This window comes from Myiozetetes cayanensis, unplaced genomic scaffold (assembly GCF_022539395.1).
Source record: "Myiozetetes cayanensis isolate MyiCay16 unplaced genomic scaffold, myiCay2020 scf4, whole genome shotgun sequence".
Taxonomy (NCBI): domain Eukaryota; kingdom Metazoa; phylum Chordata; class Aves; order Passeriformes; family Tyrannidae; genus Myiozetetes; species Myiozetetes cayanensis.
Window position 1 is genome coordinate 65,614,822 of NW_026087631.1, and position 18,305 is coordinate 65,633,126.

At 43.7% G+C, this 18,305-nt stretch overlaps 1 protein-coding gene across 14 annotated transcripts in view; it reads right to left on the bottom strand.

Annotated features, from left to right (window-relative positions):
• CELF4 (CUGBP Elav-like family member 4) overlaps positions 1-18,305 on the bottom strand; it is a 702,013-nt gene that overhangs the window by 49,959 nt on the left and 633,749 nt on the right. For 5 of the 14 annotated variants that reach the window (XR_007630533.1, XM_050329238.1, XM_050329236.1 and 2 more), the window contains exons 8-11: positions 15,837-15,986; positions 4,555-4,635; positions 3,466-3,531; positions 1,746-1,826 (exon numbers count right to left, since the gene is read on the bottom strand). Coding sequence is in view for 13 of the 14 variants with exons in the window: in XM_050329238.1 (XP_050185195.1) it covers positions 1,746-1,826; positions 3,466-3,531; positions 4,555-4,635; positions 15,837-15,986 (378 nt within the window). In the remaining variant the exon portion in view is untranslated. The remainder of the gene's footprint in view (positions 1-1,745; positions 1,827-3,465; positions 3,532-4,554; positions 4,636-15,836; positions 15,987-18,305) is intronic. The other 9 variants (XM_050329247.1, XM_050329246.1, XM_050329243.1 and 6 more) reach the window with 3 other exon arrangements.

Here is an 18,305-nt window from a genome sequence, read left to right on the forward strand (position 1 = left end):
TAACGAATCAGTGTTTATAGCCATCCTTGCAAACATAAAGTACACTTCTCAGCACTGGGCATTATTATTATTATTAGAGTTCTCTCTTGCTGTGTTTTCCTGTTAAAGGTTAAAGATGCTTAAAGGTCTTGACCCTCTGCTAAAAGGGAGTGTTGTGTCTCATAGATTATCCCTCAAGCAGCAGAGAAAGCCACAGCATCCTAACACTACAGGAAAATGAGGGACACTGGGAGTGCCAACCTGCATTGGACTGGTCGTACATCTCTTATCTCTGGCCCCCAACCACCTCCATTCTCAATACCAGCTGCTTACAAGAAGGAGTGAAGAGTTATGAGATAACTTGTCCACTGGGTGACACTCACTCCCAACCCACAGAGACACACCATGCCTTGTGAACACAGGGATCTTCAGGCAGAGGGTCTTCAAAGTGTGCATCACAGCTTTCCCCTGCTCCTGATGGTTCCTGGCACTATGCTGTGCTGAGCAATGATCTGCTCGCCATTTTGTCCTGTGCTTAATCTAGCCCCAGTAAGTAATAAAAAGCAAAGTCCTTCAGCATGGGGGAAACATCTCTGTAATGATACGATAGGTCTGTGCATCTGTTCTCACAGCAGGGACATGTACTGGAGCTAATCAGGAGCTGGAAGTTGTGTTCCCCAGGAAATTCTGACATAGGAAAAAAATTAATTCCAAATTAGATGGAAATGCCAACATTTCTAATTTTCTTACAGAATGAGATTTCTCCCCCAAAGTAGTTTTAGGCCATCAGAATGTTTTAGTTTGATAGTGTAATCTTGATTCATTTAATTCTGACTCTTACACTATATTAAAACGTTAAATGTAATTACATATATATAATAACACATATAATATAGAATATATCTGAATTAGTGATCTAATAGAGGATAAAATTTAAATAGTAACTATCTAAAATGAGGGTTGCTAAGCTGGAGCACCTGACTTTTAAAGCCTCACTTAGGCAAGCAGTTCCTTCTTCCTGTCAAAAGGGAGCAGTGAACTCCTTGGAGGACAATTAGAGCTACCCAAGTGGGTTGCCTCTGAGGATTCCACTGCTCCCCACTGACTGTAAAGGGAAAATTACATGGCATAGTTGTCTGCCAAAGTGTTTACATGCAATAATGTTACATTTACCCCTCCTCACTTTTCGTGTCTTCAGTGAAGCCATCCAGTACTGTGGACTAGATTAACCAGGCTCCTCTGATAGTCATTGTAAAGAAATAAGTAACTTTACTACTTGATTTTTCTCATCCTGATACAGAAATTGTGCTACAGGATCTGTTTCCAGATTATCAGTGGAGGCTGAAAGGGCTAGATAAGCTACTCTAAATAGCAGGTCCTTGATCTCCAAATAGCGGGTGTTGGAAATCATGTTACTGGCTTTTAACGAAGGAGTTGCCTACAAAGTTCTTTATTTCAATGCAATTGCGTTTTTATATGGTTTCTCAGACACAGACCCCCATTGGACGTTATTGCCTATGTTGCTAACGGGTGTTTCCATGGCCTATGCACGTCAGCATGCTCTGCTCCCTGGGGACTGAGGATATACCACCAGCAATTTCTCCATATTATCCTTGGGGCCATATAAGGCAGTGGAGAAAAACTCTGTGGACCAGGGATGCAAAGCAATCAGGCGTTTAAGGGATACTCCAGGTGTACAAGGAGGGGAACCAACGTGGTGGGGATGGCCTGCTGGGGTCACAAAAGAGGAAGTCACTTTTACTCACCTTCTCTCTGTTGCTGTGGAATCATGGGAGGTGGCTGTGGGAACGCTTGGCTAATCTGGCCATAAGCAGCAGGATAAGCAGCTATAGGGGAGAGAAAGGGAGAGAAGAAAGAAGGACAGATTTCAGTGCTGGGAAGCGAGGAACTTTCACTCCAAACCACCATACCAAGCTAGAGGTGGTGCATTTTGACTCTTTTAAGGGCCACCTTGTGCAGCGTGAGGTGTGGCAGAAGAACCATGGCCGTGCTGCAGGAGGTGCCACATGGCCTTGAGCACCCACCCTCCCTTCAGCTTCGTCAGCAGTAACACTAAGGAGAGCCATGCAGTGTAAATGGGGGTCTCTGCTGAGATCTTTCCCAGCAGAGATGCACAACCGTTCCAGATGGTGACACGAACACATCCATTCTCGAGCTCAGCGCAGAGAGGCCCATGCTGACAGCCACGTGCAGAGAGCGAGCACACATTTCCCCTGTGTGATCTCCCTGGTACCCTGATTAATTCCCATGCTCATAAAAACAGTCCACACGTGTATTTCCTCCCTTCATATGCCCACACACTGTATGGACAGAGTTGCACATACACCCTTGGATATACATTTTCTTTCATGTCCATGGAGACTTTTTCTCTCTCACACAAACACAGTGGAAACAGTGAGCAGCAATTAAAAAATTTTCCCCAACTCAGCTCCCCCACCAAGCAAACAAGGGGAGCCATTCACTACCACAGATGGTAGATGATGTGCCTTGCTGCTAAAAATACAGAGTACGGGTCGGCTGCGAGACCAGAGAGAAGGGGATAAGGGCCATGTGTGTGCAGAGGGGTTAATTAACAGCTCAAAGGGTTGAGCTGCTTCCCATCTATCAAACCTCACAAGCAATAAATGACAATAACTAAAACACCGGCAAATGAAGCCCTACATGGAGAATTAAATTAAGTTTCCTGATACAGCGCTGACATGAGATAATAGCCATTCCTCAGCGGGAGCCCATGATCGCTCCAGTTACCACAGGAAATAATGACTTTGGGGTGGCAGCTTCCTCGCAACGTTGGCCATGGACACCTCGCGAGGGGAGGCTGAACACGGCGGGGTCGTGGTCTGCACCAGGTCACTTTGGCTGGTGTCAGTCCATCAACTGCAAAGGAGCTGCTCAACATACAGGGCAACATGAGTGGAAGCTGATCCATTGGGAGCTGTGGAGAAATCTGCTGGGAAGCCGGGAGGATGTCTGTGTATCTCCTAAGCAAGTCTCAGACTAACTACCTGGGGTATGGCCAGTATATATACCCTAAAAAAATGGGTATGTGCAGGCATTCCATACTGTGCCAGCCACAGGAGCAGTGCCTTTGCAGGGCCTGGTTGCCTGTTTTCCCTCTTTGCTACAGCATTCAGGAGACCTGTTATAGCAAGTGGCCTCCAAATCAGTAGCCTGATTTTGGCTTGTGCATTTTGCTACGACAAACCAGACATGGTCCTACTGATGAAGTTTCACTGAGGTACAGGTCAGTGGGACCAGTTCCCTGGGAAAAGGGAGGAGGTTTCTTCCTTTGTGGAAGAAGACCCTGGGCTTGGTGTTTGTGCAAACCTAATCTGGGAGTCTGTGGCCCCCAGTTTGCCTGTGTACTAGTAAACACCTCCCTTCCCTCAGCCCCCTGAGGTGTGTTCAGAGATTAATGGCTTTACAGAAGAGAAAGGTTTATTGGGAGAAAGTGTTAATACTAACGACCTGCGTACTGCTGCACTCCAGCGTAGGCTTGCTGCAAGGGGTCTGCTGCAGTGGGGCTCTGTGCTGTGGAGACATAAGAGAGAGAAGGAATTAAGGGGTTAAAATATGATAGGCAATCTCCCTTTCTCTTTCATCATCAACATGTGTTGTGAGACAGACAGACCCAGGGGCCGAGGGTTGCGGAAGAGGAGCAGCTTGCCTCACCCTATGGACGGGACTGCACAGAGCCCCCGGCATGGCCAAGAGGGTTCTGTCCCCCAGCCATCACCCTGTGAGACCTTGGACCAGAGGGCAAATACACCTCTCTCCTCCTTTCCCAAGCTTAAATTATGGATCCACACTGATCATGCAGATTTTTGGCACTGCAGCAATCAACCCCAAAGAACCCTCATCTTAAGCCAGGACTGACACTGTGCTAGGTGCTGTGCAAACTCAGATCTCAGTGACAGCTACAGTCACATGAAACTTTCAATCAGAGCAGAAAACAACAGGGGCATAGCAGGAGGAAGGAGAAGAGAACAAAGCAGTGGCTCCTGTCATCCCCACATCCCTTCGAAGGACTGTGTTGCTGCCAGGCAGCCCCTTGTGAGAGAGAAGAAGCTGGTTGTGGGGGGCGGGGGACACCACTTGTCTGCTCCAGGGAGGATGCTGTGAATCTCTGCATAAGGCATGCAGTCTCTTGCTGGCTTCAAAGTGCATTTTCTCTCTTTACAAGTGTGCATTCCTCCCCACTAAAACTGTTTATTTTTGTGAAACTTTGAAGTCTTGCTCAAATACAACCAAAGCTAGTTAAGATTTTTTTTTTTCTTTTTCTCCTTTGGTTGATAGGGAGGAAAAAGAGAGAAACGTGTTGGATAAGCTCTTTCTTTATCTGCAGCAATAAAAAATTTAAAGCAAAGCTTGGCTGAACCTCCAGTCCAAATGTCACCTTGGCCCTAATATTTCACTTCTTGTTATGAGTTTAATTTGTATTTATTGGTGCTGCACAGTTCTACATTTACACAGTCCCTCCGGCTTATTCCTTGTAGGATGATCCCTTAGGGAGCTGCCACTTTCCCACATCCATCCCACCTTTTTCCTTCTTACCCGCACAGAGGTGTGGCTGGAGGCAAGGCTTGGAGGATGCAAAGGTGGGGGCCTCTTGGAAGGAAATCTGGTGCCATACACCTATCCAAGGAGAGACACTGACTGTATGGCAAAGTGTGGGGGAGGTTGTCAAACGTGAGTATTACAGACCCAAGGAACATGGATTAAGTGTTTTCTTACAGATAGAAATACCAGCTTGAAACTTAACCTTAAAGATCACCATTGGTCACGTTAGAAGCTTGCAAGGTCTTGCACTTTTCTCCCAAAATACAAGGAGGAATGGTGAGAAGACCAAACTTTGAGGCGGCAAACCCAATTAGCTGGCTTAAGCTTGGAGGCTTCTGTTCATCATGGACATTACTGGATCACGTGGACTTTGAGAATGGGGTAGTCACAGGAAGAAATAAGTGGGATTGCAGTCTTAGGTTGGAATGATTACCCAGATGACTTTTGGCAAGTCCCTCAATATGTGTGTATGTGAAAAGGGAAAGCACTGCCCTATTGTAGGGATTTTTATTTCTTACAAAGGGGTGTGAGGAGAATATATTAAAACCTGTGGGACATGAGTGGAAGCCATAGTAGAGATATAAAGCTACATTTTTAAAGAGTAGTTGTTCCAGGAAACTGAAGGAAATGGTTGGAAAATATAAAAATTGTTTCTACTTACTCCTGTACTCTTGAAGAAGAAACCAAATAAAATCTACTCTTTTTAACTTCTGTTCAAAACTGTTTTCCTTGAAAAACAGAATGTTGATCATATTGCTCCAAAAGAGCTCAACAATGGAAGATTGAGTAATACACCAGTTCCCACACCCCTTTGGGAGAATGCATCATAATAACTTGGACCCTCCAAAATGATCAAGCCCTGTTAGGCAGAAGATATCTCCTGAGAAAGGTGAGGGAACTTGTGGTGAAATAAGCAAATCTTTCCGAGACAGCTATGGTTTTGCAGATTGCAGTAAAGGAAATTATCTCCCAACTCTCCTCCAAAGGCAACTGCCCTTCCTTCATTGCACTCCTCTGTTTATAGAGCTAGAAGAAGAAATTGTCTCTGCTGCTCAGGAAGTACAGTTACAGCATTTAATTTCTTTCCAGATGAGTCTGGTTTGGGCATGTTTGTTCTCTCTCTGACCTGCTGACAATTAGCAATGGCTGTCACTTCACTGATTCAGAAGTCACTAAGCAGAACCTGTTTGACTGTGGTCCTTTCCTTAATTTCTTGCCTTATCTGGGAACATATGGGAACTGCCCAATCTCCCAGCTACAGCTGAATCTGTCCTTAACAGAACCACCTGGCTCACTGCAGAGCTGCTCTCCTTCCTTCCCCCACCTGTGGATATCTCACCTGCCTTCAGAGCCACATTTTGCCCATTAGAACTGAGACATACTGCTTAGGAAATATACACTGAAAATTATGGTTCATCTTTAGGATTAAATATTAGAACTGGACAAACATTTTATTTAAAGTCTTTGGGACAACAGGACACTCAATGCAGCCTTTTCCCCTTCCACATTAAAGCTTTTAGAGTTCATTATTTTCCTGAGTATTATTGACTAGTCATCAAAGTTAACATCTAAAAGGGTGTTCCTTTCTTATGAGGCTGCCTTATGCCCCAGATCATGCATGGAATTTCGTCTTGGCTCACAGCACACGCAAACCAGTGGGAAGACTCTACCCTAGTTTCAGTCAGCTTTGCCCCAAGTTGGAAATCACTTCCTCTTAGGAAAAGAAGATGCAAAGTAGCTGTTCTAACACACAGGGCCCTAGCACTGACCCAGCCATTCCTGGATGCTCTTGAAAAGGAGAGAGTCTAAAGCATCTCTGGGGAGGCAACAACTCATGGCTTGGGGCTCTGTGTTTTACATGTAGTCTCATACCCTGCCTTTGGCCACTTGGGAGAAGTAGTTGTGGTAAGACACAACCAGCAGGAATTTAACTTGTCAGCTCTTGAAAACAAAAGTGATGACCTCTGCTCACTGAAGAACTCTCCTTCCTTAGCCTGAAGATTGTGTTTACTGAGCAAATGAAGATGTGCCTCCAGCACAGTGGATGTGTCCGTGCTGGCCAATATGGCCTATGAAGATGCAGGAACACAGACTCCAGGGTTGGCTGGACACCCTGGCAGGAAGCCAAGGCATCTTGGGCAGCTATGAGCATATCTTCATGCTGCCGCTCACTCTGCCAGAGGAATTAAACTTAGGAAAGGGCATAACTGCCTGCACTCCCAGCTGTAGCATGAATGAAGCCAACAGCTGATATTGATCCAGAAATCTCAAGACACAGATTAGACGTTTGAGGAAGTTGTGTCCCTGCTGTGTTCAATAAAGTGACAGCCTTCTTACATACTAATGATGCATGAGAAGGTCAGCAAGGGCTCAGATGTACAAGGAGCTCACGATCCAAGGGTCAACCCACTGCAGGGGTCATGTGCGGTTGTAGCACACCACATGCTAAAATTCAAGGTGATGGGGAGACATGAGTCATTTCTGTGTCCCAGCACAAGGAGACCATGAGGTGAAGTCACTTTATTCCTTCCTGAGATACATAGGTTGTGTGCCCCTGTGGCCTTCACACAGGTCACTAGGCAGGAGAGTTACCCTGTCTCAGCCACCCTTTCTCCCCATCCAACTTAACCAGTCTTCTTCGTTACTACAAACAGTAGTTGAACACAAGCATGTGGATCTGGAAACAGACCTCAGCTCCTCAGCAATGTGTGCTGCCTGTGCAAGGGTGAAAGACCACAGTGGCCCATAAGGTAAATAGCTGATTAAGGGCTGGTAAGAGCTATATGGATACAGGAGACACTAGATGAGTGACATGGATTACATAAAGCACTTTGAAGGGGCTTTTGCGCCAGAACTAGCATGTCTCTAAGTTGTAACATCATCCAAAGACCTTGGATGTGCTAATGTGCCTACAGATAACATCTGAAGCAGCTTTCCTTGTGGCCAGACTCATGGAGATGCCACGTCCAACATACAGACATTTCTGAGATTAAAGGTGATGCATATGCTGAGGATCACCTCGTGAAAGGAAAAAGTAGAGAGGCTCCTGAGAAACCAGAGAACAACTATCAATCACATCAGCCCTGCTGAAGTCCCTGTGGCCTTGCTGCTTTGCAGGAGCTGAGAATCTGGCCTTGCCAGGGCAAACTAAAGGTGTACTGTGAGAACAGATGCTAATAGTAACTTCATTTGGCAGCTCAGGGCAAGAGCCTTATCCCTGGACATCTCCTCTATATTAATTTGATCATTTCCATATCTCCACGGGAAAAATCCTGCTCAGATACAATTGTCTCTTTGCAAGATGATCCCGGCCAAGATGCCACAAGGTGACCATGGCAGATAACCTTCCATAAACCTGGAGACATAAAACAAGCCAATGACCTACTATATGGTCATAAATATAAATTTAACGAAGGCAGCACTTATTCATTAGGCAGAAGTCAAGAAATGACTCCCAAGTCCTTCAAAGAAAGTAGATCCGTTAATGTCACTTTCCAAATCCTCTGCCTGATGCCAAAAAGCAAGGATGATTTCCCAAGTCAGCATGAAATACCAGTGCTTTAAAATTAACACCAGGAAAGTTTCTTACTACTGATATATCTCTAGATTGAAATCCAACTTTTTAAAGGGGCATTTAGTTATTGTTGGGCCTGACATTTAGCTTTTGTCAGAGAGTGAATGAATGGAGGTGGCAGAACGAAGCACGTTGTTAAAAATAAATAAAATTGGTTTAAATGATGTTCTATAAAGATTCTCTCTCCTGAGATGTCAGTAGCCCTGCTAGAGTGTCTGGCCAAGACAAGCTGTTACATGGATGCCTCAAGTGGAAATGGCTGCAGGGCACAGAACGCTGGAGTCTGCTGTGGTGGTCAAGGGTATAAATCAGGAGGATCTGCACCTAAGCCAGTGGGATGGTGAGGAAAAAGGATGATGATTACTGTCTGAGACATCCAAAGGGGGTCTTCCATACCTCTCAGTGGAGTATGGGACAGCCTCCCTGTCCCAGCTCAAGGTATGAGAAAGCTAAAGTGATCTGCTCTCTGAAACCAGAGGGGGCCAGTGCTTCTGAGAGACAAGAGCAGGGTCTAGCTCATTTTAGGCCCTTAAGAGATCTTGGGATTTAATTTTGGTGGAAGGAGTCAGCTTAGAACTATATGATACTCTCTCCACTCCCTGCTTCTGATAGTTTGTGCATTTTCTGACAGACATGCCCGATTCCATCTATTTCACCCTATTTTGCAGAGATACTTCCTATAGGGGTCTGAAACAGCAAGTTATGAACTGGATCCACAGCTCTGTGGTCTGCCCCATCTATTCTTTCCTCCTACTGTCATGAAGGTATTTTACACCTCTCCCAGAAGCTGCAGCTTGGCCACTGTCACCTTCGGGAAAGTGGATAGGGGAGGAGGGTGATCAAAGAGAGATAGTGCTGTTCAGTGAGTGTGGGGGGTAATAACATAATGATAGCAAAAAAAAAAAAAATCTATGTGAAGGCCAGGATTAAAATAAATAAATAACTGAGTGGGAGGGCTCTATTCACCTTCTCCTTAAATCCAATTTAAATCACTCTCTACAGCCCTAATCTATATCCATAATTATATCATTTCGTACAACAAGCTTGCGAGAGGTCTTAAGAAATTTATGTAGATTAAAATTCATGGGTACCATAGTACAGATTCCATATTATTAAGATTGATTAGGACAGCTGATGCTGTGATTAAAGAAGCCAGCGTTTACTGTTGTAATTAATTAGGTATTCAGACACAACAATAACTGCAATAACAGAAAGAATGTGCTGATCTAGCAGAAAACAGAGGCTGATCCTGTGTTTTACAGTCTCGTTTTGCCATTTAGGGGTGGACACCGCTCAGTTAAAGTCATGTTGTTCCACTGTCTCTTCCCCTACACATCAGAAGAGCAAAGAAATTGAGGGCTTTTGTACCCTCTGCTTCATCCTGTTAATAGGAAAAGCCATTTTGGTAGCATCCTCAGGTATTGTAGATACTTGTTTAGGACTACATATGATCTTACTATAAAATTCATGCAGTTCAATTTTGGAAACCAGGAGTATCTTTATTATTTTCTTACTAGTCCCACTTCCAAGCCCCATTCCTAATAAGGTTGCATCTGAGATGGATGTCAAGCAAAAACATGACAGGAGACGTGTCTGACAATGAAGAACTTTCAGTGAACAAAGCAAGAAAAACACAGAAGACTCAGAAATGCAGACAGGTGGACATGGCTAGTCAAGGTGACAAACTAATTCAATAGCAAAGCCAGGGCCAGACATCCCTCTCTTTACCTAAGGCCATAATCTCAGAAGCCAGGGCCAGGTTTTAAAAGCGATTAAGGCATTCTAAGCCCATATTTTGGGGGACCTTTGTTTAAGTCATCTTTAAAAATAAAGCTCTAGGTCTTAACTCACATAGATGCTACTGAAAACATCAGCACAGAGCCTGATTTGTGTTTAAACCTTCTTCCAGATTAGAGGAGAAAACATTTTGGCTCTGGAAAGGCTCACACAACTGCCTTAAACAACCTCATTCATTACAGCTGCAGCATGGTCACTGGAAGTACATGGCATCATTAAAGTAGCTTAGACTACAATTGAAGATGGCAACTTGTTATTATATTTTTAATGAATGCATTCCTTCACTTATTTATTTTACCAGTAAAGTGTGGTATATGGCACATGGCAGATTGTTACAAATGGGTCAAATAAATGCTTCCTAGTCATAATGATGTCTCAGGTGCTCTCTGTTGCAGTTTTGGAACTGCTGATACAAAATATGAATAGGAAAGCTCTCACCCGAAGACTTAGGGTGGACAAACAGAACACAGACAGAGATTTCCTGTAGTGAAGAAGTTAGCCCCAGGGTAGCTGAGCCAGGCACATTTCTAGGGCATAGTGTATGCCTGGACTGAATGCTGTGGGGTTTGATTTTTGTCCCAGACCCTCTAGAGGTGCAGGCAGGTCACTCTTTTTCTGTTCTCCTGATTCATTTTGTATCTAACTCTTCTTGTCTGACATCTTTTAAGTCTGAAATATCAGGGTAGACATTGGGGTGTGGGAAGACAGGTCTTTTCTTTCTCTGCACAAGTGAAACCCTGATCTTGCCCAGTGTCACTGGATGGATGATCAGGACTGACACTGGACTCTGGTCTGGAGCAGCAGCTTGCCCACCAGACATGCTACCAGTCGTTGACAAGCAGATAGATAAGGCTGTCATGTTATCATGCTATGAACTCCTCCCCTACAGAATTAGTTTGGGTGATAAGTAATAATTACATATGGAATTTGAATCCTGTCTCTGCTGGCAATGGGTGAAGCAAGTGACTGCCTGATATCTCTTCAAGGAAATTGAAGCCAAGGAAATTGAATTGGTGGTCTTGGTCCAGTTTCTAAGACATGAGTTCCTGCAGAACTCTGTGGGGCACACCCTTACTGCCATCTCAGCAGTGGCTTGGAAACATGTGGGCATAAAGGTTTGCCTTGTACTGAGAGCTAGTGCTCACAGGAGAGGGCTGGACCCCAAATAGGGTATGAAGTGGAGACTGCTGTCTTGCTAGCCCAGATGTGCACAGCCCACTGTACAGCCAAAGTTGGAGAAACTTCTGCTATGTCTGCAGAGAGGACACATAGAGCTAGTCCTGTCAGTGGTGGGCAGTCAGAAACAGAACCATAGTGTGCCTGAAAAGAGTAAATGAGATGAAATGTTTTTAATGTATTAGGAGGAACTGAGGGAACTTAACTTTTGTTTTCCTAAGCAACCTTAACCGAGAACAAATGCACTGAATCAGAAGCATAGAATATATTGAGTTGAAAGGGATCCATAAGGATCATCAAAATCCAACTCCTGACCCGCACAGGAGAACCCCAAAAATCAAACTATGGGCCTTAGAGCATTGTCCAAATGCTTCTTGATGTATGTCAGGCTTGGTGCTGTGACCACTTTCCTAGAAAGCCTGTTGCAGTGCCCAGCCACCTTCTGGGTGAGAAACTTTTTTGTGATATCCAACTTAAACCTCCCCTGACAGAGCTTCATGCTGTTCCCTTGGGTCCTGCCACTGAGAGAAGAGATCAGTGCCTGGCTCTCTGCATCCCCTCACGAGGAAGATGAACTCAGCATCTGTGAAAGCATTCCCCATCTAAGGTTCCACAAAGCTGATACACCACTGATCCATCCCAGGCTCTGGTTAAGCTGTAGATCTCTCAGCACAGAAGGAATAAGGATGTAGGATGTTATGTGGTGTATTTCCACTTCTTTCAGGGCACATCACTGGAAGATCATGGAGCACGGCAGACAGTTACAAATGGGTCAAATTTTTCTGGGAGCTCTGCTCTGTTCCCTCTTCCAGCTTCCTCATTTCACTGATTTTTTAACAGCCAATCCCTTCTCTCTCTTGTTTGCTGCCCTTTGGTCTCATGATTTTCTCATCTCTCCCTTTCTCTTTCCAAAGAGGCTTTATCTTTGAATGAGCATTTTGAGCATTCTCTCACAATGCAATTCAGTAAGGCAGGACCTGTTACCAGAAAGCAGAATTCTGATGAGGTGAGGCACAGCAGAAACCAGTGCAGATGGTCTCTACTGTTATTGTACATCACACATGGTTACAGGAGAGGCTCTGGGCTCTGGGTGGCTAAGAAGCTTTGGCAGAAGAGCACAATCCCTGCTACTATGACTAATGTGGAAATGGCAAACGCTCTTGTGCTGCTGCAAAGTGACTCACAGTATCATGGCACAGCAGATTATGCTCTTTGTCCCCACTATATATTGTGACACATCGCCACGTTCAATAGCTCTGCAAACTGAAAGATTAAAGGGTAGGAATTAATATACAAAAAGGTCGAATCTCCAAAGGGGCTCAGACTGGTGAAAGGGGAAATACTTGCTGACTTGTTATTCACTCCATGGCAAAAAGTGCACTGAGGCATCATGTACTGGCTGATCTTGGAGAAGGTGAGACCTTGGCTTGCAAAGAGTGTGCCTGTAAGGAATGGTTCTCTAGTGCTACTGCATGGATTCATAGACTGACCAGATTCACAGAAAAAGCTAATTCCTGCAGGGACAGGGGCTGTGATAAAAGGCCTGATGAGTAGGGATGTTCGATCTACTTCGGCTTTTGCTGCAAAGCCATGGATGGTTTGATAGTCTAACTCAAATGATACTGTGTGTGTCTCTTCTCCAGTCAAAGGGAATCTTAAAAAAAGAGCACAGGGGAAGACAGAAGAAAAAAAAAATAGTGACATTAAAGAGTAAATACAATTACATAATAAGGAGATGTTTTTATAAAGATTGTGGAATTCTGAATTCCTTTAGAGGCAGCATCAAAAATATTATGGATAGCTACAAAGGTGAACACGTAGATAAAGTGCACATTTAATTGAATTTATTTGGGTCAGAATGGTATGATGTCATGCCTCTATAGATGTTCATTGTCCTGTTTTGCTATTTTCAGACAACAAAGAACACTCTGCTACAGGATATAATGGTGTGAACCCACATTTGAGGATTTTTTTTGTGGAGCATGAAAGAGTATCTGAGAGCAACATTCAGGCTTTAAACAATATATGGCAAGTCATAATCATAGCAAGACTATGATTATGTACATAATACTGCAGCAGTCTTAGCCACTTTCAGAATGAGAGATATACCATAAAGGAAAGTTGTTTGGAATACGCTGACTTTCGATGGGGACTGTCATGTTCTTTTTTTCTCTATACTGTTAATGCAATTGCATGCTCCATTGTAATATTTTATTTTTACCCTTGCATTTAGAAACAGACATGCAGAACCACAGGGCAGTGCCAGTAACAGATGCAACAGAGGAAAGTGCGAAAAATCCCATAATGAACAACGATGGAATAAGCTGCCCAGTGATGAAAATTTCTTTCTAACCCCAAGCAATTAGTGGCTGGCTTATAGCATAAAGCATGAAGTTTTGTGTCCTATCTACATTTTATCCAGTCTAATATGGCTGCGGATGTTCTCATTACCCATATAAATGACTAATCCTTTTATTTTTCATGCTGCTAAGCTCCAGGACTCAATAAAGCCTGTGGCAAGGAGTGGAGTTTTGGAGAGTGCATAAACGCTCATGAGAAGGGAGAGAATTAGACGGAGCAAACACATGATGTAAGCTACATGGGCTTGCTTTCAGTGTTTCAGGGACAGACAAAAGTAAAATGAGAGGTGAGTGTTTGACCTGCCACTGTTCCCTTTACACCTCTGCTATAACTTAAGATGTCAGTAAGTTATGGGGAAGCTGAGCACTGAGAAAGACAAATATATTGCTGAAGACATGCTGAGATAAATTCAAACTTTACACAGAGTAGACTATTTAGATGTCAGCTTTACTGGCAGGATGGAGTCTCTCTGCCTGACGTGAAGAGGAGCAAGGATGGCTGTTACCTTTTAGTGCGTCGAGCTGTTGGTGTTTGTGCAGGGACTTACTGTGAATTGCTGGCTGAGCAAGTCTCTCCGAAACTCAGAGAGAATCAGATTAAGGCCATTGACTTTTATATAAGCATGGATGAAATACCTAAGTGAAAGGCTTCTTTAATTATGGGGATAGTTGGGGATAGTAACAAAAGCTCAAGTCATTAAGATTCATCTAGAAAGAACATCTTTTCTCTGATATCCACAGTAATGGATCATGGAAGATTAGCTAAAAGGAGCTAAATAAACAAGGAAAAAAGACAGACACATAAATGGATGAATAAACAGAGAGATGACAGACTGGCAAACAGGTAGATACTGAAATAAATGGACAGTAGAACAGATGGCTATGTTTATGCAACCTTAAAGACAGCATGTTTTCTCGGTGCTGTGGTTGAGCTCACAGAGCATACTAAAGGCTCTTTGCAATCTTTTGGTGCCTTCACAAGACTCCAAAATCTCCCCTGCCCTTAAGCTGCTACAAAAACATATATACATGGCTATAACTTTTAGTAGATAAGTTCCTTGATTTCATTTCTTAGAGTTGAACTCACAGCTACATATTTGCAAAGTGTTTGTTAGGAGGAGGACAATTGTTTGTCAATACCTAGGTAAGGCTTTTATATTTCTCTGTTATGTGGTATTTTTCCTTGTGGCTCCTAAAGTCCCCTGTGATGATGACTCTTCTGAGTTTTTAGGACTGGCTGAGATCGAAAGAATTTTTTTCTCAGAGGTTTTGTGGGCTTTTTGGCTGGAGTATCTGACTCAGTATTCGAATTCCTAACAGTCTAGATCAATCTATGAGTGCCCCAGGGTAAAATACTCCTTTGCCAGCTGGTGATTAGGATCAATTAGTAACATTTACTTAAATTTTTATTGCTATGTTTGTTACTATTAGTATGTGTACAGCAATGGTAAAAAATATCCTCCTAGCAGAAGGAGGCTATCTCAAATCTTCAGAATACTGAAAAAATGTAGATGCACATGAAGGGATGGTGAACTCCTGAATTCTTGGTGATTACAGCCTAAGACTGTTCATATCTTTGTAAACAGAGGCAGATATGTATTCTTTAACCTCCCTCCTTCATCCATGACTGTCAGTGCTTGCAAAATCCCTCCTTCAGTGCTGGCATCTTTGAGCTAGGCACAGTCTGAATCCCAGCAGCAGTTCTCTGGCAGTGTGACACAAAAAGGTGAACCTGAGCCCATTCAGTGGCTATATTTAATGGAGCTTTAGTCTCCAGGCCTCGTAAGGCAATAGGATTTGGATGCAGTAAGCAATTCAGAGACCAACACCTGCTCTCTGCACACATGAAGCAGTTTTGGTCAGCAGACACGTGGACCCTTTGGACTTGTCCTCTAGAGACACCTGGCTGCAGGGGAATTCCAGCAGGAGTTACCAATGGTGGGTGCTAGCAGATGCAAATAGGCTTAGCACACCTCCTTCAAGGCCAGTCAGGAGCAAGACCCTTGGGTGTAAAGCTAGGAGAGATCTACCAGCATGAACTGGTCAGGACTCAGCTCAATTTTTAGCTGAAGCAAAACATGCTGGTTGTCATGACTGTATTCACCAGACACACTATCCAGCAACTGAGCACTCAGATATTCAGTACCAAATTTTTTCACCTCCAACATGCCCTTGGTGTTTATCATCCAGATTGAACTGTTTAACTGCTGTAGCTGCGTAAGACTGAAAACAGCAATGCTGAAGTGAGTCCTGATGGTGTGAGGCATAATCCCTCTGAGGTGTCTCTTGTTGGACAAAGCCTGTGGATGTGGACAGCCTTCCCTAACACTGAGGGAGCAGGTTGTGGGCACAGCATTGGTCTGGCTTACCTGGATAAGGGTGAATGCCATTAGCAAACACGGCTTCTGCAGCTGGCTGCCCATTAGCCTGCGGCGGGAGGCCGGTGAAACCATTCACCCCAATTGGAGATGGGATGCTAGGCACAGCTGGTGCAGTTATGCCAGGAGGCGTGCTTCCACCTGCAAACAGGGAGGACACAAAGTCAGAGCTGAGGAGTACTGGAAACAACAACAGCTACACGGGGAAAACTGCTGACACAACAGCTGTGACCACCAGACAGAAACCTCCCGATAATCCAAGAAATGAAAAATCTCCCAAGCTGTTGAGCAAATGAAGGGACTGCTTGCCATTGCTCCTCTGTTCAGAAAGCATTTAAGAAAGGCTTGCAAATCTTTAAAAAATTCCCAGCCCTACCTTTCTACAGCAGTTGCTCTCAATTTCCCTTTGGAGCTCTGTGCGTGTACTGACTTCCAGGACTACTCTGTCTGCAGTCTCTCAGGATACACCTCTCACGCAAACTCATTCTGAACCTTCTCAACACTAGGGATCCTTAAAAGGCTTGGCAAGTTGATTTGCAGCCTAAATGTAGCCAGGGATACTTTTTTTTAATGTCACTCTTTGGCTCAAACTTGACTTTACAGAGTTTTAATAGACTTCCCCCAGTGAACAGGGTCAAATTTTTCCTGTCATGGAATCATACTCCTTTCCTTCTTTCCTGATGCATCCTGGGACTCTAATGTTGCTATTTCAGAAGAAAAATTTAGTCTTTGTGGTTTGGGTGGGATCTTGTCACACACTGATAGAGAATTCTCAAATTTCTGGGAGTAGAATCAAATCCCTCTGCTACCTCATTGTCTGCTCCTATATCTATGTTTAAAATGACTGGACAGCTGTTCTTCTTGTGACATATTCAGGATGGTTTTAGGGATGCTGAAATAGTATTTTTCTCTTGCTGCCTGTGTGTGGGATGTTTAACTATCTTATCTTTAGCAATATCTTTCTGTGTCAGGGTATACTACTGGTAGAAAACACGACTTTTGCAGTAACCTCTTTTTAAAACCAATTGCAGATATTTTCTTCACCACAACAGCATTCCATGATGGGTAAGTCCAGTAACACAATGTAATGACTGCTTAAATCTGTGTTGGTGCTTTAAGAAAGCCAATGCAGATGCATGAGGTGTTTTAATATGTTCAGATTTGAGTAGCCCAAAAACCAGGCAGTATTTCAGCTCATTTCTTATACTCTGAGCAGACAAGCTGCTGCTTCCCTTTTGCTTATTTAAATGGTGTTGGCCTTTAAAAATGCCCTCTGTGGAGGTACAGGGAGCCAGCAGTGGCAACTGAAGTCCAAAGGCAATGCTCTTAGCATATGCCATCAGCTTGCAAATCACAAAGGCTACTTAAAATTTCAGTTGCTTTTCTGGATCTCTCCTTTATTTGCATAGAAAATGTAAGTAATTTTTTTCTAAAATTGCAACAAGGGATTTGTGCTTGCTATTTTGTGCATGTCTAAGGAAGTTTAGGCATATTCATTGGAATTTTTTAATTTTCTTCTTATAAAGAACCCCCCTGGAGAGGTCAGATCTGTAGCTGGAGTAAAACTGGCATAATGCCACTGCAGAGAACAAATGGTGGTGGTGGATGCCAGTTGTGGATTTCATCCCTCGTTTGAGATCTCTTGCTGCAGCTACACCAGGTGCAGATTTACAACACAGGGAGGGAGGGAGGGAGGGAGGGAGAAGAGAAGGAAGAAAGCCTAAATGAAATTTAATTTCTAGCCCCTCTTTGCAGTTAACAGGGTAGCAGATCCACTGCCAGACCCACTTTTCACCCATATTGTAGCAGAGATGGGAGAAATGTAAAACCTGAACTAAACTTTCAGAGATGTTAAATTAATTGCCTGACAATTACGGACTGTGTGTGAGATAAACCTGAGTCTTGATGGAGAACTGTTAAAATGACAGCAAACAGCATTAAAATTTTTATGGTCTGAATTACCCACTGGGACTGCCTATCGTCATCCACACTGACTGCAGGCCAGCCAGGTGACTAGATTAAATGAGATGTCTAACTTTTGTGTGGTCACAGCCAGGTGAGGACACTGTCTCTCATCTGTTAGGTTTGGCTGGATCCAGAACTCTCTGAGTTTGTAGGTCCCATGACCCTGAATGAACCCATGGCCATATCCCAAGGAACCCTCTCTCCTAGAGGGTGGACACACAGGAAACCAGCTGGATTAGGAGGCCCGAAGATATCAGCATAGAGGCTGAGCCAATAATTCCAATGCCTCTAGGACTCCTGGGTTACCAGATTCTTTTTCTCTAGCACAATTTTTCTTTTGCTTAGGAAAGATCAGAACACTTTCTTTTTACTTTTTCAATGTTCCAAACACTTTTTCTGATGCCTGTTTTTTTTTTTTTTTTTCAGAGAACTTTGAAATATTTCATTTTCATTCCAAGGCAGAACAAAGATATACTTCAATGACTAGAAATCCTG